The 19,562-nt window shown below is 43.3% G+C and overlaps 1 protein-coding gene across 1 annotated transcript; it reads left to right on the forward strand.

Annotated features, from left to right (window-relative positions):
- Window positions 1-1,767: 1,767 nt before the first annotated feature.
- SMYD5 (SMYD family member 5) lies at window positions 1,768-15,389 on the forward strand (the record flags this gene model as incomplete). The annotated part of the gene is given in 7 exon segments (XM_078772381.1): window positions 1,768-1,830; window positions 2,319-2,389; window positions 4,431-4,537; window positions 4,652-4,708; window positions 11,522-11,616; window positions 12,564-12,634; window positions 12,805-15,389. Coding segments are annotated over 7 exon segments (597 nt in total), but the record flags the coding sequence as incomplete, so codon positions are not given.
- Window positions 15,390-19,562: the final 4,173 nt, after the last annotated feature.

A 19,562-nucleotide genomic window follows, 5' to 3' on the forward strand; every position in this document is an offset into this window, starting at 1 on the left:
ACATCATTCATTATACATATGTGTACCAAGTTTCAATTGGATCACTTCAGCCGTTCTCAAGTTAGACCTATTAGGACTTTGACCTTTGACCTTTGATCTTTGAACTTTGCCCCCAACATCTACTCAGTTAATCTTTACATCATTCGACATTCCTGTACCAAGTTTGAATTGGATCACTTCACCCATTCTCAAGTTATCGCGGTAACGAAAACCTATCACGGATGGATGGACGGACAAACTGAAAACATAATGCCTGTTTAAAACCTATCACTGTGACGTTGTCAACAGAGGCATAAAAAACAAGAAGAGAATCAAAGAACCAAAATGTTTTACAACCATCTTTGGCTTTGAAACTGTCTCAGTATTTTCTTCGTAGCTCGGAGAAAATTTCATCTCCCCAAGTTCTTACTCTAGTTTTTTAAACTGTTTATCCACCACTGTCTCGTGCTGTCCTCGTGTTCTATTCCTACTCATTATCTATTATATTAGTGACCTTTTCCTTTTCTGAAACCCTGCATATACAGGTAGTGGACAAAAAAAAAAAAATGGAAACGGCAGTATAAAGTCACGAAATAGAGTCACCACGTATGGCCAGTACATCCTGTATGCTCTGTGGGATGGAGTCCACTATTTGCTGGAATTCTGCAGGAGGGATACGGCACCATTCTTCCACGAGAAAGTCTTTGCACTCGCACCTGTTTGGAGGTGGAAAATGCTGTTTTATGCATTGTTGCAGAATATCCCATAAATGCTCGATTGGGTTCAGATCTGGTGGCTGAAAAGGCCATGACATTTGGATAACATCAGTGTTATGCTCATCAAACCATTGGGCAACCATACATGCTCTGTGGATAGGGGCCTTGGGGGCTTGGAGGGGAGGGGGGGGGTGTCTTCTTGCAGCTATGCTAGTCATAATTATAGGCAACCAGGCCTGTGCAGCATTTTTATACATGACCCTAAGCATGCTGGGATGTTATTTGCTTAATTATCACATGGGCCAGACCTGTGTGGAAACAGTTGCTTGGTGTCCCTCATTTACCCAGGCATTTCCATTTTTTGGTCCACTACCTGTACATCTGTGGTCTGAACTTTACTTTTAAAATTTACTTGTCTTGTCTTTTATCCAGATTTAACCTTCATTTGTTCCTCTGTCCACGTTTCCTTCTCCCACCCGCCCCCTCGTTAACATGTTGACCCATCATGCCGTCACGAGCCTCAAACATCCATCGTATGACATCTCAAGCCCTTCGAAGTGTACTTGATGCAAATGCAAGTTTTTGAAAGGAGTGCACTTTCAGATGTACCAAGATGTTTGGTGGTCATGGAAAGGTTATTTAAAAGAAAAAAAGAAGGCTGCCATGGTGTCACTTCGTTCAAAGAATGCGCTCATTGTTACTGCTGCAAGCGGAAAGGTCATGGGCGGAATGGTTGGTGCAGTGTCCAACCAAACGGCTGCCATTAATCGTTAAAGTTCTTTTCATGCTCTTATTGGACTAATGTTGTTGTGGTATAATCTCTAGGTGAGGAATATATACCTAATTCCCCCCATGCTACTCAATGGACACATTAATGATTTGATGATCATCCTTCAAAAGTCCAATTGGAGACTCGTTGTTAAATCTATTGTATGAACCAGGATTTTCCCTCTAACTTGATTTGTGTTGCACTTGTATGTTGCACATTGAGGGGCACGTGTCATATTAGTCTATGCCCCTCGACCCCACTCCTCAACTCTCCTCCCATCCCCCTCCATCACCCCATTCCCAGGCCAACTTGGAGCTGCTGAGAAAACTTATGCTGGAGGTATTGTATGAAGAAGCTGTAGGAAAGGTGAGCTTACTTACCTTCCACCTTATTTTGTCAAAATTACCCAGATTTGGCTTCATGGTGTTTTATTGTGGATAAAAAAAAAATTCTACTCTTTATGAAGCTATTCAGTCATTATTTTATGCTTTTGTCAATATATTTATACTTTTCTGCAGTAAAATGTGTATGCTTAGTTAAGCACTTGTATAATTCCCTGGAATGCATGCGTTGAGAGGTGCGGGTACGGGATTGTTTGTCTAGCTCGATAATGACGTGCTGGTGGGCATCTGCCTGCCCCTCCTGCTGTTGTCTACAAGCGATTCAGATACATACATTGTGGTTGATTTTAGCATCCTTATGGCAGTTGATGGATATGTAAAGACAGCAGTCCAAAAAATCCCCGGGCTGAAAGAGCGTATGCAATATGCATACGCACACCTTATCGGATGCCATTGGCACACACTATCTGGTTAACTCTTTCTTCCTTGGCTGTGTTGTATCTCTGTTGCCAGTGGTTCACTCCGGAAGGTTTCAGGTCTCTCTTCGCACTCATCGGCACCAATGGCCAAGGCATCGGAACGAGGCAAGACTTTTGTTTAAGACTTTGAGAGCTGTAACCAATACTTTTGAAATTTCAACGGTAATGGGATCGATTGTCTTGAATGGTGTTCCGATTCTCTTGGGATCAAATACTTTGAACATGAGGGGCATTATATACCTTTTGTATTCAGCAGTCTAGGGGCAGAGGGAAAAATGATTAAAAAGAAAAACGGCCAACACTTAATGGAACCATAAAAGTACAGGTGAGATTTGCCACTAGGTATAGAAACGAGGAGTCGATGGTTCCATAAGTGGGAGGACTAGGAAACAGGCATTTGATGAATCTGATGAGAAAGTGGTTTGCATCTAACTGTGTATGGCATGGGGGTTGGAGCAGGGGCTGGATAAGAAATGGACAGCATGTGGTGCTCACGTGAAGCTGTGCCTGCACCAACGTTCCTATCACGAAATGAGAACAGTGAGTGATGCTAATGATCTTTAGGCCACTGTTTTCAACAGACTTCAACCCATGGTAGATCATGGTGGCACCAGGCCAAAGTTGCGATGCATAGTCCATCACATTCTGGATTAAAAGGGAGACCAGTGATGAGAAAGGACCCAAACTGTACCTGCAGAAATAGGTTATCACTTGGTCTCTTGATCAAATTTTCATTCACATTGATGTTGCTACTCCCAGTAAATGGCTCCTTGACATCGCATCACATGAAGGATGAATCGTCAATCAGAGTTTCCAGATTGTCATTTCCTCAATGCATACAAAGTAGCAGGAAATATAGCCTTTGTGGAAGGATATTTTGATATTATTTGTTTTTGGCAAGGGGGGCCCGGTTTGGGGTAGCAATTTGCCACAGCTGTAATGTTAAAACTTCTAATAGAAATCTCAAACTTTTGTTTGAACAAAAACAGACTTAATGGTCAAAGTCGATTTTTATTAACGTTAAATTCGACAAATTGTTGAATCGTGCGTAAGGCTCCCTGGGCATGCTATTCAAGCCCGTAGGCCTTGCAGCAAGACCACAGGCTTAACTAGTCGCATCAAATTGTCAAATGAGAACACGAAGTCCTCGATAGAGACACCGTTGTTGTGAAATGTGAGCTGGCCATGTGAGTGTGGACATCTGACTGTTGCACACACAAGCACTGGTCTACGTTTACGTTTTGAGTCACTTTAATCGACACTGTAAAGCGGTTTACTTGTTTACCAACTGTTTGGTCAATCCTGACCAAACCTGGCATGCTTACATCGGGAGTCTAAAGAAAGTTGGCATCATGATCCTCCTGGGGGATGGTGAGGGATTGGGGGGGGGGGGGGGTGTATTTGTGGTAAAGGTTTGATCTGTGACTAAAGGTCATGGAAATGTAATTCACAGCTGTAGAATGTATACGCAGCATGAAAAATGTCACATGTTGAAGGATAAGACTCGACTCCATCAAGGCCTAAAGACATGGAAAAGGCAAGGTTCTAAAGCAATGAAAAAGGAACATAGTGTGAATGAATTAACCTTTTTTACTTATTAAAAAAAAACCTGCACCATGAGTTCTACTGTACTTTAATACGTGCCCTATCTATGTCTCTTTTTCTTCCTGTGTGGCTTACAATTACATTTGCTAGTGTAATGGGCAGTGACAGGACTGGGGGCCACAGCCTGAGAGTAAAGAAGAAGAGGGTTAGGATGGAAAGGCAGGGGTTTCACACGCAGAGAAGATAATGCATGGAATAGTGTCCTTGGAAAGGGAGCGGCAGAAGCAGAAGATAGGTTTACGTTTGAGTTAGGTAGGTGCATATAAGCTTTGTGGATAAAGGAGTACTCGGATGTTGGCACGACTGGTAAGTAGATTAGGTATGATAGGTGATTATGTCTGTGAGAAGGTCTCGTCAAAAAGTGAATGTGCTTGTCGGTGTTTGTACATTCCTCACCAGATGACCCTCTTCTCAACTTCCCCACGTTCCCCGACCAGTGAAATATAGTCTATAAACTGATGGATCAAATTAATTTGGTGTTTATAGAATGCAGGCGTGATGGACCAAGTGGTTCCTTGTATGTGGTTATCTATCATCCCAGTGCACTCGGAGCATGGGGACGCGCTTGTGATGAATGTGTGCTGCCACCATCTGAACGTGCCAACTTGGACAAGTTCATCGTCCAACTGTACGATTCATTGCATCAAAGTAAGGCCTATGTACATACACGGTGTATGGGCTCATTCTGATGTCAAAAATAAAATAAGATTTTTGGATCCTTTATTATACTAATGGCAGTTTGCTTTGCTATTATCTGTGCAGATGCTGGGGGCTTCCTGGACTGTGAAGGCTCGGGCCTGTATGTACTTCAGAGCTGCTGTAAGATGTTTTATTGCATTTGCCCTTTTTGACTGCCCGTTCATCCCCCCTGTGCACAGATTGTTTGTGCAGCTCCTTTTCCGGAGGGAGCTTTCGCTGCTTTCCGAAACCGTTTGGTCCGACATCCACGCATAGCTTTGAAGGTTAAGATTGTTATGTGCAGTCCTTTAAAAGTGATGTGCCGAGGAATGGAAAGCTCGCAAGGCATCTTCAGTCAGGGAGGAATATCAACCTTGAGCGTCATCAATCTAATGCACATTTTAAAGTAGATCTCATGCCTTGAGGGAGGAATGTGAGACGAACAAGATGAGTTGATTCACTAAAATGAATACGCTTCTGCATTTATCTGATGAATGCATCTTTTGCGATTTTTATTTATTTTGTGATTAATGAATCGTCTGCAACGGATTTGTATATTTTACACCTTTTGGATCCGTCTTACCCGAGATTCTTGATCGACGACTGTGGGAGTATAGTCTAGTAGGAAGACTAGGTCCCCCTGCACCCCCCGGAGATATACTTCTAATCAGTGTTTCTAGATTGGAAAAAATGTGTAGAAAATGACTAGCTATGGCCCCAAGCTGAAAAAATGTCCCACATACCATTTTAATGCAAATTACTGCTGCCATTATCAAAAAAACGATTTTTGACATATCTCAGCCAATATTGCAGATAATTGAAAAATGAAGGTGTCTAGACCCATGTTTTGAAGGGCATAGATCATGATAGAACTATTCATAACATGATTACATGTGTCTATGGTATACTAGTATGCATATTAATGCTGTAATTACAAAATAATCAGTTTTACAAATGATAAGGATACGTTAATACTGCAGATAACTTAACATGGTACATAAGGGGTCTAAACCCAGGTATTTTCAAGGTTAAATGTCAACAAGATGCTCCTGAGTCTTGCATAGGGGCGGGACATTGGCAGTAACATTGGTACCACTCAACTTTTCTTCCCACCATTGACTTTGTATTGCGAGAGATTTTCACTTGCTTATTTAAAGGTTTCTCACCCAGCCCACGTAAAATCTACCAACTCCTGCTGTTAACTCCCAAACATATTTTTTTATGTTATCCAATCACAGTGCAGAAATGACAGACTAGAGATCCAAATTAGTGCTGCTATAGCTGCCATTTTACATTTCCATCCATGTAACATGCGCGCTCGCGCGCTCGTATCAATTGGTAATGTCGCGCGCTCGTATCAATTGGTAACGTTGATGTTATTGAATACCTCAGTTGAAAGTTCAGTCTTCCATTCCATCTGTGTGTTGTTCTTGGTATTCATCCTCCAATCTAGCCAGGTAAGATGCTAACTATAATGTTACTCACACTCTTGACTTCAGTTTCTGCATGAAATCATAAACAGGCAGAATAACAGCTGAGCCAGCTAGCACCATGTTAGCTAACGTTAAAGCTAGCCTCATCTATGTACAGTATGTTCCTAATGTCGGTGTAACTTAAACTTTTGTTAATGCCAAACATGAGACATATCTGTTGACTTCTGTATATGAATTGAACCAGAAAGAGGCACGACAGCTGAGCTAGCTACAGTAACTTAGCACAATGTTTCATTGGCCTAGATAGCTAACGTTAGTGTGGAAGAATTTAGATGTTTTAGCTATTAGCACTTTTGATGCCACTAAACATGGTTTAGTCAGCTAAAAAGTACCCTAGTGTAGAACATGACTCAGAACCTCTGTTACCTCACTGAAAACTCAGAGCCTCCTTTCACAGGCACTTTTAACATCATTCGTGATTTCTTATTTGTCATTTAACAGTGATGGTAGACATCGACAGCAAGCATGCCCAAAAGAAAACGGAGTGTAGAACCTGCAGCCCAAAGCTCTCCTCCTACATGCATCCTTCATGTACCATCCATGTCTGATCATGGGGATTTCACGCCCCTCCGTAAAATTAAAGGATCTGCTTCAGAAAAACTGCAACTGCTTCAAAAGATCCGGGATAGACGTCTCAACCAACCGCATGACTCCCCATGTCGTATGCAATCAGTATGTGATCAGATCCCGGCAACTCTTCCTGATGACCTAGAAAGAGTAGGATATCACAGCAAGTGTTATAAGCACTTTGTCCGCCACTTTCATCGTCTGGGAGATGATACAGAACCAGGGCCATCAACCTCATCATGGCATCACTCTCCTCGTAAACCAGGAGGTTCTGCTGAACCCATCTTCCCGCCAGAGTGTATATTTTGTGAGAAAGTTGAGACCAAAGATGCTCATCGCAATACTGAGAGGCCTACAACCTTCCCATCCTTTAAAAACAAAGAAAATGCATGGGAGCAAATCGAAACACGGGCTGAGAAAATGGGTCTCTATCGACTCCATCGAAAGGTGAAAAACAAAGACCTCTTTGCATGTGAGGCCAAACACCATCCGTCATGTTTTAAAGCTTTCCGCACAGCATTCTACAACTATGAGCGTGCGATTCACAGAGCCGAAGCACCAAAGGAGCAGGCTTGCATGTCAGCCGCCCATGAAAAGGCATTCAACTCAGTACTGGAACACATTCAAACCCAGGTCATCCAGCAGAATAAAGTTCTACAGCTTTCTTCCTTGCGCTTGCTCTATGTCGAGGAACTGAAACTGAATGGATATGAGAACTCAAATTATCGGTCAGAGAAACTACTGAAACGCCTACAGAATGACCCAATCAAGGAGCATATCCACTTCACGAAGGTTGATCATGACAAATGTGATGTCATTTCTTTCTGGCTTGTGCACAGCTCAAACATAACAGTTTCCAATGCTCTCGCACGAGCATTCACACTCGGAAGCACAAACAAGAACCAAAATGTTGCCCTCCAACTTCGCCAGGGTATTCTACAGGCTTTCAGAGAGTGTAAAGACCAACCATGGCCACCAACAGCTGAAGACATGGAGCTCAATCCTGAAGACATCCTACCTCCAGACCTTGTCCGCTTTCTCAGCGTGCTAATGACTGGCAAGGAGGGCATCGAGACAGAAAAGGTGAAGCGTCTGGTCTTCTCCATTGGACAAGATCTGTGCCGTGCAGTGTCAGATGGAAAATGGAAGTTACCAAAGCACATTCTCCTCTGTGTGACTGTAAGGCACCTGTTCCGAAGCAAACAGCTCACCACAATCCTCCTGATCCTGCTCCACCATGCCCACAACATCAAGCTGACGGTGTACCTGGATACAGGGTCAGGGAAGCATCGCCAACTTGTCAACGTCTCTGAGCTGGCAGAATCCCTGGGAGAGGACTACTGTGCCACTCTCCTGGGGTACTATGTGTTCAGCGGAGAAGACTGCACCAGTGCCTTCAAAGGGAAGGGAAAAGTCGGGCCCTTGAAAAAGCTGGAGAAGAATCCCAGGTTTCACAGGGCATTCGGTGAACTGGGTGACAACTGGGATGCCAACCCTGAGGTGGAGAGGCAGTTAGAAAAATTCACCTGTGTGATGTACGGCCAGAGTCGCGAGTCATCAGTGGACATTGTCCGTGCCAAGCTGCTACGAAAAATGGTGGGAGAGGACAAGACCCTCACATCCAAGTCCAAGGTTGATCTGGCTCGCCTTCCTCCATGCCAGTCTGCCCTGAAGCCGCACATCCAGCGTGTGAACCACCGCGTAGCATTGTACAAAAGAGCCGATCAACCTATCATCGAAAAGCCAAAACCTTATGAGGAGCAAGGATGGATAAGGACTGATGAAGGACTGTTGAAACCAATGTGGTCCAGTGGTCCCATCCTACCAACCTCACTGGTGGATCTTCTGAACACAGGAGAGCACGAAGAGGAGGAGGAAGAGGAAGGAGAAGAAGAGTTTGACTCTGACGATTTCGATGAAAATGATGATGACTGACTCAGTGTAGAATCACTAATGCTAATGATGTTTATCTAAAACAAGCAAGAGAAGAGTGGTCACATTGAGTGCTAGGACTATTTTGACAGTTGTAATATTTAGAAAAATAAAACTTTGTGTTAACGTCTGTGTAGACGGACCTTAATATGAGTCTATTATTTCGTAAAACTGTGATTATTTTGTAAATAAAGCACTAATTAGCATACTAGTATACCATAGACACATGTAATCATGTTATGAATAGTTCTATAATGATCTATGCCCTTCAAAACATGGGTCTAGACACCTTCATTTTTCAATTATCTGCAATATTGGCTGAGATATGTCAAAAATCGTTTTTTTGATAATGGCAGCAGTAATTTGCATAAAAATGGTATGTGGGACATTTTTTCAGCTTGGGGCCATAGCTAGTCATTTTCTACACATTTTTTCCAATCTAGAAACACTGATTAGAAGTATATCTCCGGGGGGTGCAGGGGGACCTAGTCTTCCTACTAGACTAGTAGGAGAGGGGGGTAAAATGTTAAGGATCATCTTAGAGATCAAAATTGTATATTTTTATTTAAGTTATTTCTTGTTTCGTATGCAGTCAGTGACTGCTTGTGAGTTACCTTGCTATGTTACATGCCTGAGCGCAAACCTTGCTATGTTACATGCCTGAGCGCAAATCTTGCTATGTTGCGTGCCTGAGCGCAAACCTTGCTATGTTACGTGCCTGAGCGCAAACCTTGCTATGTTACGTGCCTGAGCGCAAACCTTGCTATGTTACGTGCCTGAGCGCAAACCTTGCAATGTTACGTGCCTGAGCGCAAACCTTGCTATGTTACGTGCCTGAGCGCAAACCTTGCTATGTTACGTGCCTGAGCGCAAACCTTGCTATGTTACGTGCCTGAGCGCAAACCTTGCTATGTTACGTGCCTGAGCGCAAACCTTGCTATGTTACGTGCCTGAGCGCAAACCTTGCTATGTTACGTGCCTGAGCGCAAACCTTGCTATGTTGCGTGCCTGAGCGCAAACCTTGCTATGTTACGTGCCTGAGCGCAAACCTTGCTATGTTACGTGCCTGAGCGCAAACCTTGCTATGTTACGTGCCTGAGCGCAAATCTTGCTATGTTGCGTGCCTGAGCGCAAACCTTGCTATGTTACGTGCCTGAGCGCAAACCTTGCTATGTTACGTGCCTGAGCGCAAACCTTGCTATGTTACGTGCCTGAGCGCAAACCTTGCTATGTTACGTGCCTGAGCGCAAACCTTGCTATGTTACGTGCCTGAGCGCAAACCTTGCTATGTTACGTGCCTGAGCGCAAACCTTGCTATGTTACGTGCCTGAGCGCAAACCTTGCTATGTTACGTGCCTGAGCGCAAACCTTGCTATGTTACGTGCCTGAGCGCAAACCTTGCTATGTTACGTGCCTGAGCGCAAACCTTGCTATGTTACGTGCCTGAGCGCAAACCTTGCTATGTTACGTTCCTGAGCGCAAACCTTGCTATGTTACGTGCCTGAGCGCAAACCTTGCTATGTTACGTGCCTGAGCGCAAACCTTGCTGTGTTACGTGCCTGAGCGCAAACCTTGCTGTGTTACGTGCCTGAGCGCAAACCTTGCTGTTACGTGCCTGAGCGCAAACCTTGCTATGTTACGTGCCTGAGCGCAAACCTTGCTATGTTGCGTGCCTGAGCGCAAACCTTGCTATGTTGCGTGCCTGAGCGCAAACCTTGCTATGTTACGTGCCTGAGCGCAAACCTTGCTATGTTACGTGCCTGAGCACAAACCTTGCTATGTTACGTGCCTGAGCGCAAACCTTGCTATGTTACGTGCCTGAGCGCAAACCTTGCTATGTTACGTGCCTGAGCGCAAACCTTGCTGTTTTACGTGCCTGAGCGCAAACCTTGCTGTGTTACGTGCCTGAGCGCAAACCTTGCTATGTTGCGTGCCTGAGCGCAAACCTTGCTATGTTGCGTGCCTGAGCGCAAACCTTGCTATGTTACGTGCCTGAGCGCAAACCTTGCTATGTTACGTGCCTGAGCGCAAACCTTGCTATGTTACGTGCCTGAGCGCAAACCTTGCTATGTTACGTGCCTGAGCGCAAACCTTGCTATGTTACGTGCCTGAGCGCAAACCTTGCTATGTTACGTGCCTGAGCGCAAACCTTGCTATGTTACGTGCCTGAGCGCAAACCTTGCTATGTTACGTGCCTGAGCGCAAACCTTGCTATGTTACGTGCCTGAGCGCAAACCTTGCTATGTTACGTGCCTGAGCGCAAACCTTGCTATGTTACATGCCTGAAAAGCATCATTTTTTTTTCTGGAAGCGTGGTTGTGCCACTGATGCAGTGCCGCTATTAACAGTAAGCTGGTACTCATTTTGCCAACCTCCGAAGGATGACAGGTTGAGTCAACCCAGCTGGTGTTATTTCAATGGCACGATGGGGGCTCGAAGTTGAGACCCTTGGAGATCTTAAACCAGCCACCTTAACTGGTAAACAAACACCAAGTTTATTTAAGTTAATACATTTGTCATTGAAAAAAGCTGGGGTAAAGGTTTGAAATAAAAACCCTGCAATTTGGGTGTTGTTTAAGGTCTTTTAGGCTGGCAGAAGGGATAGCCCAGAGGAACATGCAGTTTGAATCTCGATCCACCTGTAAACCGTCGTCACCCTGGTGCTTTGCATGCAGGGTGACGTATCTGTGTGTGCCGTCCATCGGATTGACGTGAATCTAGAAGACTCGGCTGCCATCATTAGTCGTCGGTGGACGTTAAATATCCCACTGTGCCTTTTGCTAAGAGTAGGCGCGTTATCGGCAACACCCTGCACACGGCCCAAATTCCTTCCCTGACCGACTGCTTGGGAAGGAAACGGCAATCCACCCAGCATAACCTTTGCCCAGAAACGATGTCAGTGATGATGATGATGATGGTGATGAAGGCTTTTACATACATAACCTTGTGCGTCCTTTTGCAGGCAATCACAGCTGTGTTCCCAATGCTGAGGTTTGTTTCCCACATTGCAGTAGCACACTGCACGTTGTTGCAACCGAGGAGATAGGTCTTGGAGAGGTGCGTTCAAAAAAAAACCAAGTGGAAAATAATCGTGTGTGTGTGTGTGTGTGTGTGTGTGTGTGTGTGTGTGTGTGTGTGTGTGTGTGTGTGTGTGTGTGTGTGTGTGTGTGTGTGTGTGTGTGTGTGTGTGTGTGTGTGTGTGTGTGTGTGTGTGTGTGTGTGTGTGTGTGTGTGTCATCAAAATATATTGTTTGTATTAGAATTTGTTTATCTACAAGCCCTTGTTCGATCGGTGCAAAACTTTAAACAGAGGAAGGACTCCCCATGGAGAATATTTTATTGATGACTGACGTCATAGGTCACATATTATGGCAGCCATAATTGGTTGAATCAAAATCCTTATCCAAAAACGCTGAAGCTTCATGTACCTGATCTATAATCTGATGAGTTAAGAATTAAATGTGTGACGTCATACTCAAAACCCATGCCAAGAAACTGACATAAATAGGATCAATGGATGATATGGGTCAGTGGGCCATAATAGTAGCGTGCTCAGTTAACGACGGTATTTTTGACCAGAATTGAGCACGTGAGGTGAGACTATGCAAGAAAAGAGAAGGATTGCTGTAGCAGTCATTTTTTCCTATTCCCACTGGAGCCACATGCCTCATGATGTTGGGATCCCAGATGGAAATTCGCACATACTATGTTGATACGTCCATCTTCTGATGTCCTTGGGAGTCTTGTGTACAATCGCCTCCGCCAGTCTTAAATCGCCACAAGGAAAAATGGATTGGGTTGCTTGCCCCGTCATCGCTGTGGTGTTTGATCAAAATTATTGTCAGTATTGTTGTACATGTTGAGGTTGTTTTGTTTAAAATGCTCTCCTCCCCCACACCCTACGTCATGCCCCCCAAGAATGTTGCCTGTGTAGGAATGGAGTTAGTTTAATTTTGATGTTTGGAATTTAATTGAGTAGTGACATGTATTGGTGTTATCTGCAGGAAATATTCCTCAGCTACCTTGACTGCTGCCAGCAGCAATGGAGCCGACACAGTCGTCAAAAGTACCTCAGGTAGTCCAATTTCTACCTTTGCTTCTATTTGGCTGAAATTTCCACAAAAATAAGTTGAACCGTTAAAATTGCCGATGTTTGAATCGCTATGTTACTTGCAGGTTAAATTTCAACATTGCTTTTTATCAATTTGAACAGACGACAAACGGTTTATTCTTTCTGTGTGACAGGGAAAACTACCTGTTTGAGTGTGCCTGCCTTAAATGCTTGGCCCAGGAAGGAGATCCCGACGTCACATCTGATGAAGAGGAAGACGAAGAATGCGAAGCCGTAGGACTTTCGAGTCCGCTACCAACTGCTTGAATCAAACAGGAGATGGAAGCTGAGTTTTGGAAATGGCATAATTTCAGATTTTTTTTTTTTATTATATATATATATTTTACATCCTTTAACATAATTGTATGGCTGAGTGGAGGTAGTTTTTGTACCACAACATATTTTGAACAGTTGGTGATCTCCGTTCAACCAGCAAATTGTGCAGTGTTTAATGGACGTCACTGCTACACTGTTGCTTGTGCAAAAGCTTGCATACCTTGCTTGTTACAAACAAACGACACCCAAAAAGAATTGTCCAAAATGGCCACAGACCAAGGTAATTAACACCACGTGGTAAATGAGCTAAGGAAAGGTTGGCCCCGTAAAGCTGGAAGCAGACCAAAAGTTGGTCCCAAAAGCAGAACAAAGGGCTTTCAGGTTCATCCAAAAACAATTGTTTAGCTCATTACGCCATTTCGGTGGTTATGGGGAGTCTTCTTCTTTAATGCCGACAATTATTGCCACGTTCTTGTTGGGTTTGTTGGGGGAAGTTTTTCAAAAAGTCTTTCATGATCCAGGCGGCCAGGCCCGATATTCGAACACAGGTTAGACAGCTCTGAGGTAAATGTGCGTACCCCTAGGCCATCCTGCCAGGGTTGGGGGAGTAAATTACGAAAAATGGGAGAATGGGGGGAAAACATTTCTGAGCAAGAAGAATATGTAAAGTCCAATTTTTCTGCTTGTTTTGAATACCTTGTCTGCCAAATAAAAGCACCTTTACAAAACAGTTGTAGATCTGTGCGAGAAACCAGTAAGTCATGTCGAATCGGATTGAGTTTTGTGTAAACTCAATATATTGACAATTTTCCAAATTGGAACTGCATTGAACGTTACCAAAGTTGTTATATTTGTGGCACCAACCCACATGGGGTAACGACTTCCTGCATGGCACCAAGCACTTTGTATTCCCAATCTTCACGTAAAAACACATTTGTCCCCTCGTGCTGTTATTCGATGGATTAGATTGCCTCTGGCCAGGGACAAAATATAGAAAATGTGGAACGAAACAGTTGAGTGCCAACTCACAGCTATTACATGTCAATTAAAAAGTTAGCCTAAATTTTTTTTATTGTGTTTTTTTTTTTCCCAACATGGAAAATGTTTCACCATATACATATTACATTGCACAAAAATTTAAAACACCAAGTTTTTTTTCACAAAAAGCTATAAATTAAAAAATACAGCTCGCCTGCCTTCAGTTGGTTGAAAAATCCAATGTGACCCAACCAAGATGTGATACATTTGACATCCATTGAAAAATCTCATCGCACACCACCGGTGAAGAGCAAACCCACAGCATATGTGGCTTGTAGTGAACTACAACGAAGGAATACAGTAAAAAGTAAAACAGCAAGTACATCACATTCACAATCAAAAGCTAACTGGGTTAATCGATGGATAACAATCCAGTGAACCCATCGTGAGCACAACATGGATAATTAGAACTGCACTCAGTAGAGCGCAAACCTCCGCCAGGTTGAACCTGTTGTGTTTTGTATCCCACTGATAGGCCTGATCTGGATTCGGACCCAAGCCAAAATCTAATCGGCTTGTTCTTGTCACCTAACCAACTCATCCACCAAGTTTTGTTGTAATCCATCAAAAACTTTGAGATATCATTTCTATATATCGTTTTTGGCCCTGTCTCTCAATGGCAAAGAATTGTAATATCCGGATCTTCCCCAAAATCTAATCAATTCGTCCTTGATGACCTGTCCGCCAAATAGTTTGAGTCTTGACACCCAACCTGTCTAGCAAATTTCATCCAATTCCATCCATAACTGAGATATCCCACACAGACAAACGGGTGAAAACATCAACTCCGTCCTCCTTGGTGGCGGTGCTAAAAAAAAAAAGGTCAAATTGCGATCAGCAATGTCTATCGAGTGAATGTTTGCACAATGTACAACTAGAAACCACAAGTGGTTTTACTCTTTATGATCTTGCATCAAATATCAATTTCTATGATCATACCCTTTGTGATGTCATGTGGATTGTGCATTGTCAATACTGGAGTTTATTTCTAATAGAAAATCAGCTTAACTTCAATTATACCTATAAAAGGATGCTTCCGTGCGTGCGTGCATTAAGCAGCAGCTCAATCTGACATTGAGGAGACTGCTTCATTTCTCGATGTAATTTGACATTGCCAGATTTTCTTATGTCCTACAAACATTTCATCCTAAATGATCGTTGTAATTCTGTCTTGAACAAAGTAAATTCTGAGATCACTGGTTGAAGTGACCACTTGCCTTGTATGGCTACAAAAGACCATTTTGCAGTACAAATCTGTATTGTGCAATCCCATGTACAAAAACGCTGCAAGCTACACGCGTTTAACATGTGACTGACAGCCCTTTTTTTGGTGCAACAAACCCTATCATGCCAATATAATTGATTAATAAACATTAAGCATGTCCATATAAAATTACAAAATCGAGCTCCTTATCTCTGTCGGCCATCAACTTCCCTAGTCTGTTCAGTCCCATTCTTCACTCCAATACAGACTTCAAGACAGCTGTTCACCACTACCTCAGGTCATTCCCCATCCATACTCATGATCTCTTCTACCCCAAATGCACACTTTTCCAGGTTATTGTAGTAAACTCCCTCCCTCACCTATTTTTGTTCGTTAGTTTGCTCCTTTTTTGTTTCATCCCTGCTTTCCCCGTCCTATGTTTCATTGAGCTTCTATGTAGCTTGTTCCCCACTGTCTTTCTCCCCCTTGATCTCCCTCACTTCTACTCCACTGTTGGTGTTTCCCCCTTTCCATTCTCTAGTCGTTTCATGAGCCTTGACTGTGTGTGTGTGTGTGTATATATATATATATATATATATATATATATATATATATATATATATATTATATATCCATATCCTTACTATAATTCACAGACGTGTGTGTTTGGCATGCTACTACAGTTCTGGCCTGATTACATCCAGACTTGCTACGTAGGATCAACATCACCCAATTAGTGCATAGTCATGTTTTCATCTTTTCAGGTGGTCTTTGTGGGGGGGGGGGGGGGGGGCAGGAGGAGGAGGATGGGGTGGAGGGCAAGGGTGAGAGGGTAATGCAAATTCTCTATGTAAATGTGTATCATGTAGTGCCACCTCCAGGTGAGAGAGGGTATTACAAGCCCCACCCTTTACTGCACAGTATTCCTGTCCCCACGTTACGTTTTCCAGTGCAGTGAGGTGTTTTGAAGTATAAGAGTAGGCATGTTTTTGCTTCATGCATGCAACCCAGGTTTTTTTTTTTTCGGGAGCGATTGAGAGAGATGTCAGTTGCCTATACACTGCCCAAATAAAGGTATGTGTCAGAAGAATGTGTTACATGCTTAGAACAAGGTCACACGTAGGACAGGTACTCTGCTACTGCTAGTGGATGTAATCCTTCATTGCTTCAACACATGAGTGCAGTTTGCATTAGAGGTGCTCATTACTTGCAGTATTTTTTATTTAAAGCTTCATTCCAAATGTATAGCTTGAGTTTTTAATGATTGAGAATTTCATTGGATAGCTTATTCAATCCCCAATTTCTCTAAATTGTGCTGGAAATTCAGATCCAACGATTGTGTATACCTAAAGGTTTGTGGAAACGGAGCATCGGAACCAACAGGGGAAGACTGTTACTCATACATTGGGAGCATGAAAAACTGGAGCTGAGCTGAGGGTGTGGCAGGAAAGGTTGGGCTGTTCCAACAGGAAATGACAGCTGCAGTAAGCTGAAGGCTTAGTAGACAGTCACATCAGCTTATAAGTGAGAAGTTGATAGTCAAAGCATTGTAAGTGGTACTGAAGAAAGATGTGGAAGGACAGACACCACTTGCTTTCTGGGATAAAAGGAGAGAGAGGATAGATGAGAACATCACCACAATGTGTCGAGCTGGGAAAATAAGTGTCAACAAATTTGTGCTAGTGTACACTGGTCAATGGGAACAACCAATTCAGTTGGGATGGGAAGAACAATGGGAACAATAACCCTAACCCTAACGACTCCGAGGGCCAATGGGAGCCAGCGCAGGTGTCCGAGGGCCAATGGGAGCCAGCGCAGGTGTCCGAGGGCCAATGGGAGCCAGCGCAGGTGTCCGAGGGCCAATGGGAGCCAGCGCAGGTGTCCGAGGGCCAATGGGAGCCAGCGCAGGTGTCCGAGGGCCAATGGGAGCCAGCGCAGGTGTCCGAGGGCCAATGGGAGCCAGCGCAGGTGTCCGAGGGCCAATGGGAGCCAGCATGAGCTGGCGTGTGTAGGTTTGTGCAAGTGGGTGCAGTACCCCCAACAGGCAGGTATCGGAGGTTGTGACATTGTGTGCTGGGTGTGGATCATGAGGCTCCCTACATTAAGCACGTGGCGGCAAAGTTCTGCCCAGCCCATTCAAACTCTGCAAACTGGATTGCAAGTAAAGCAAACTGTTCTTTCACTCCCTCTGTCTCCCAGTTCCTGTAATCCCTCTATAATCCTTCAATAAAATCTGATAAAGTAGTCACGCTTGGGTCTTGCCTATTATACTGGTGGGATGTTTTAGGAAAGTGGTGTTCTATGCTCCTCTTCACTATTTTACTGTGACATCCTCAATCCTGGCATTGTTGGCCTGTTTATCACATCACATGTGCCTTCCACATGCTAATGTACCTGAGCAAGATGATAAAAAATGTCATCAGAGCTGGAGAGAAAGTGTGGTCTTCGAGCTGAGAAATGAATGTGCAAATGCAGAGGCTCCTTGGCTGTTGTCCAAATGTCCATCAGATGGCTAGTGAGGGCCATCTTGAATGCCACAGACACATTGTCCATTGTTAGCAGGGACTTAACCTGGTCCCTGAGAACTTGAACATTGATGGGTTGAAAATATTGGCTAAATTGGTCAGATTGATAGTGGCAAGTCTTCACTGGCTCCTGTAGGCCTGCACTGGTGCTCATGCTGGCTCCCATTGGCCTGCACACAGTAATAATGACTGGTGATGTTATCTCTTAGCTTGTTTGTCGCAGTAGTTCATAAGCATTCTATTCTTCGTACATAAGTAGTTGTGCTTATTCTCTTGGTGGTATCACCTCTCCCCTTTTATTGTGGGTGGTGCAGGCAGCTGGCTATCCTCCTGATCAGGAGCACTTTGCTTCTCATTTTTCTGAACTTTCACCCTTTCAAACTGCTGTGACTATCTGTTCAGTATTCAGCTGAACTCCAGCAACCCACGCTCACATCGTGCTAATCAGCTTGCCTTTCCTTCCCTCCGAGCCTGCCCACATAATTCCCAGTCGTTCACGCTCACATTATATTCATAGTGCTGTCTTCCCCTGTCAGCTCTGACGCTACATAAATATAACTATTCAAACATTACATTTCGAAAAACGTTAAAACACTTACGCTGTTGCCACTTAGTCATGCCGTCGCAGGATTTGGTATTTGGATGTGCAGGTTAGTTTTACATCAATCACGGTAGTTAGCTCCTAGTAAAAAGATTAGATTATTGCAAGCTCTCTAAGAGGGTTGGCCTATTTTGTTTCCATCCGAGCACAGAGCTCATGATTCTGTGATCCCAGGTTCAAATCTCATTTACGATAAGAAGGGATTTAGCCAAAATACTACCTCATCACTACAAGCTTGGCCAGACTACTATACCATACTAAACTAATATTACTACACTCCCTTGTCAAAGTCAGGCCTTCTTGAACAAGGTTTGCAGTTCAGGAAAAAAAAGTTGACAAAAACAGGAATATACTGTACCAAAAAAATAGATATGTAAGATTAACACTTTAGCCAACCAAGTTACCTTCATGTTTCTTCCTACATTGCTAATCATTCATGTAAGTTATTATAAATAAGCTCTACTAGCCTTAGGTGGAAAAAAAAAAAAAAAACGTATATTTCCAGTACCTTTTTTAAAATTGCTACATTTTAAACTTCAAAAAAATCTATGAATTGAGGGACAGAATTAGAGTTGTCCGAATGCGTAATGGTTGTTATCTTTGTAATAGTGTAATGTGTAATTTTTGTAATATCTAATAGCAGCATACACTGTGTTGTTGGTTGTTATGTTCATATGCCGGTATTAGAAGGTGGAACGGAGCCCTCCCAGGTGTCAGTATCCACCTCCGTAGAGGTATCCACTGTGTATGTGTGTGTGTCATTCATTTGCACTTTCTTACTACCCTACCTCTTTTTGGCCTCTTCCCTCGTTAAGAAAAATGGGCAGACGAGTAAACTTTCCGAAGTTTCCGAAACTTTCCAAAAAGTAAACTTTCCGAAATGACAGAACGAGCGTCAAACATAAAAATAGGCTACTTTGTTTCACACACAAATTAATCCTGAATATCCATACATTTATTTCACATGACCTTACCGAAAAAGCCATGGTGATAAAATTAAAAACTTTGTAATGCCATGATTAAAATAATCCCAAAAACCTTTGGCTTACATTTCCTTACAACACCACATTTAATTTTGGAATTGTCATTTGCAATCCACAGAAAGAGTTGCTACATTTGAGGTCGACATTAACATTAAAAAAAAAAATTTTTTTTAACAGTTTTTGAAAGGCCTTTTGTTCCCGATAATGTTTTTGGCTAAGGGTTCAGTGTGACCTCTCTCTGATTAAATGCACAGGTTTAATTACA

The sequence above is a fragment of the Myxine glutinosa genome, chromosome 2 (genome assembly GCF_964187855.1).
Source record: "Myxine glutinosa chromosome 2, kmMyxGlut1.1, whole genome shotgun sequence".
In the NCBI taxonomy this organism is placed as follows: Eukaryota; Metazoa; Chordata; class Myxini; order Myxiniformes; family Myxinidae; genus Myxine; species Myxine glutinosa.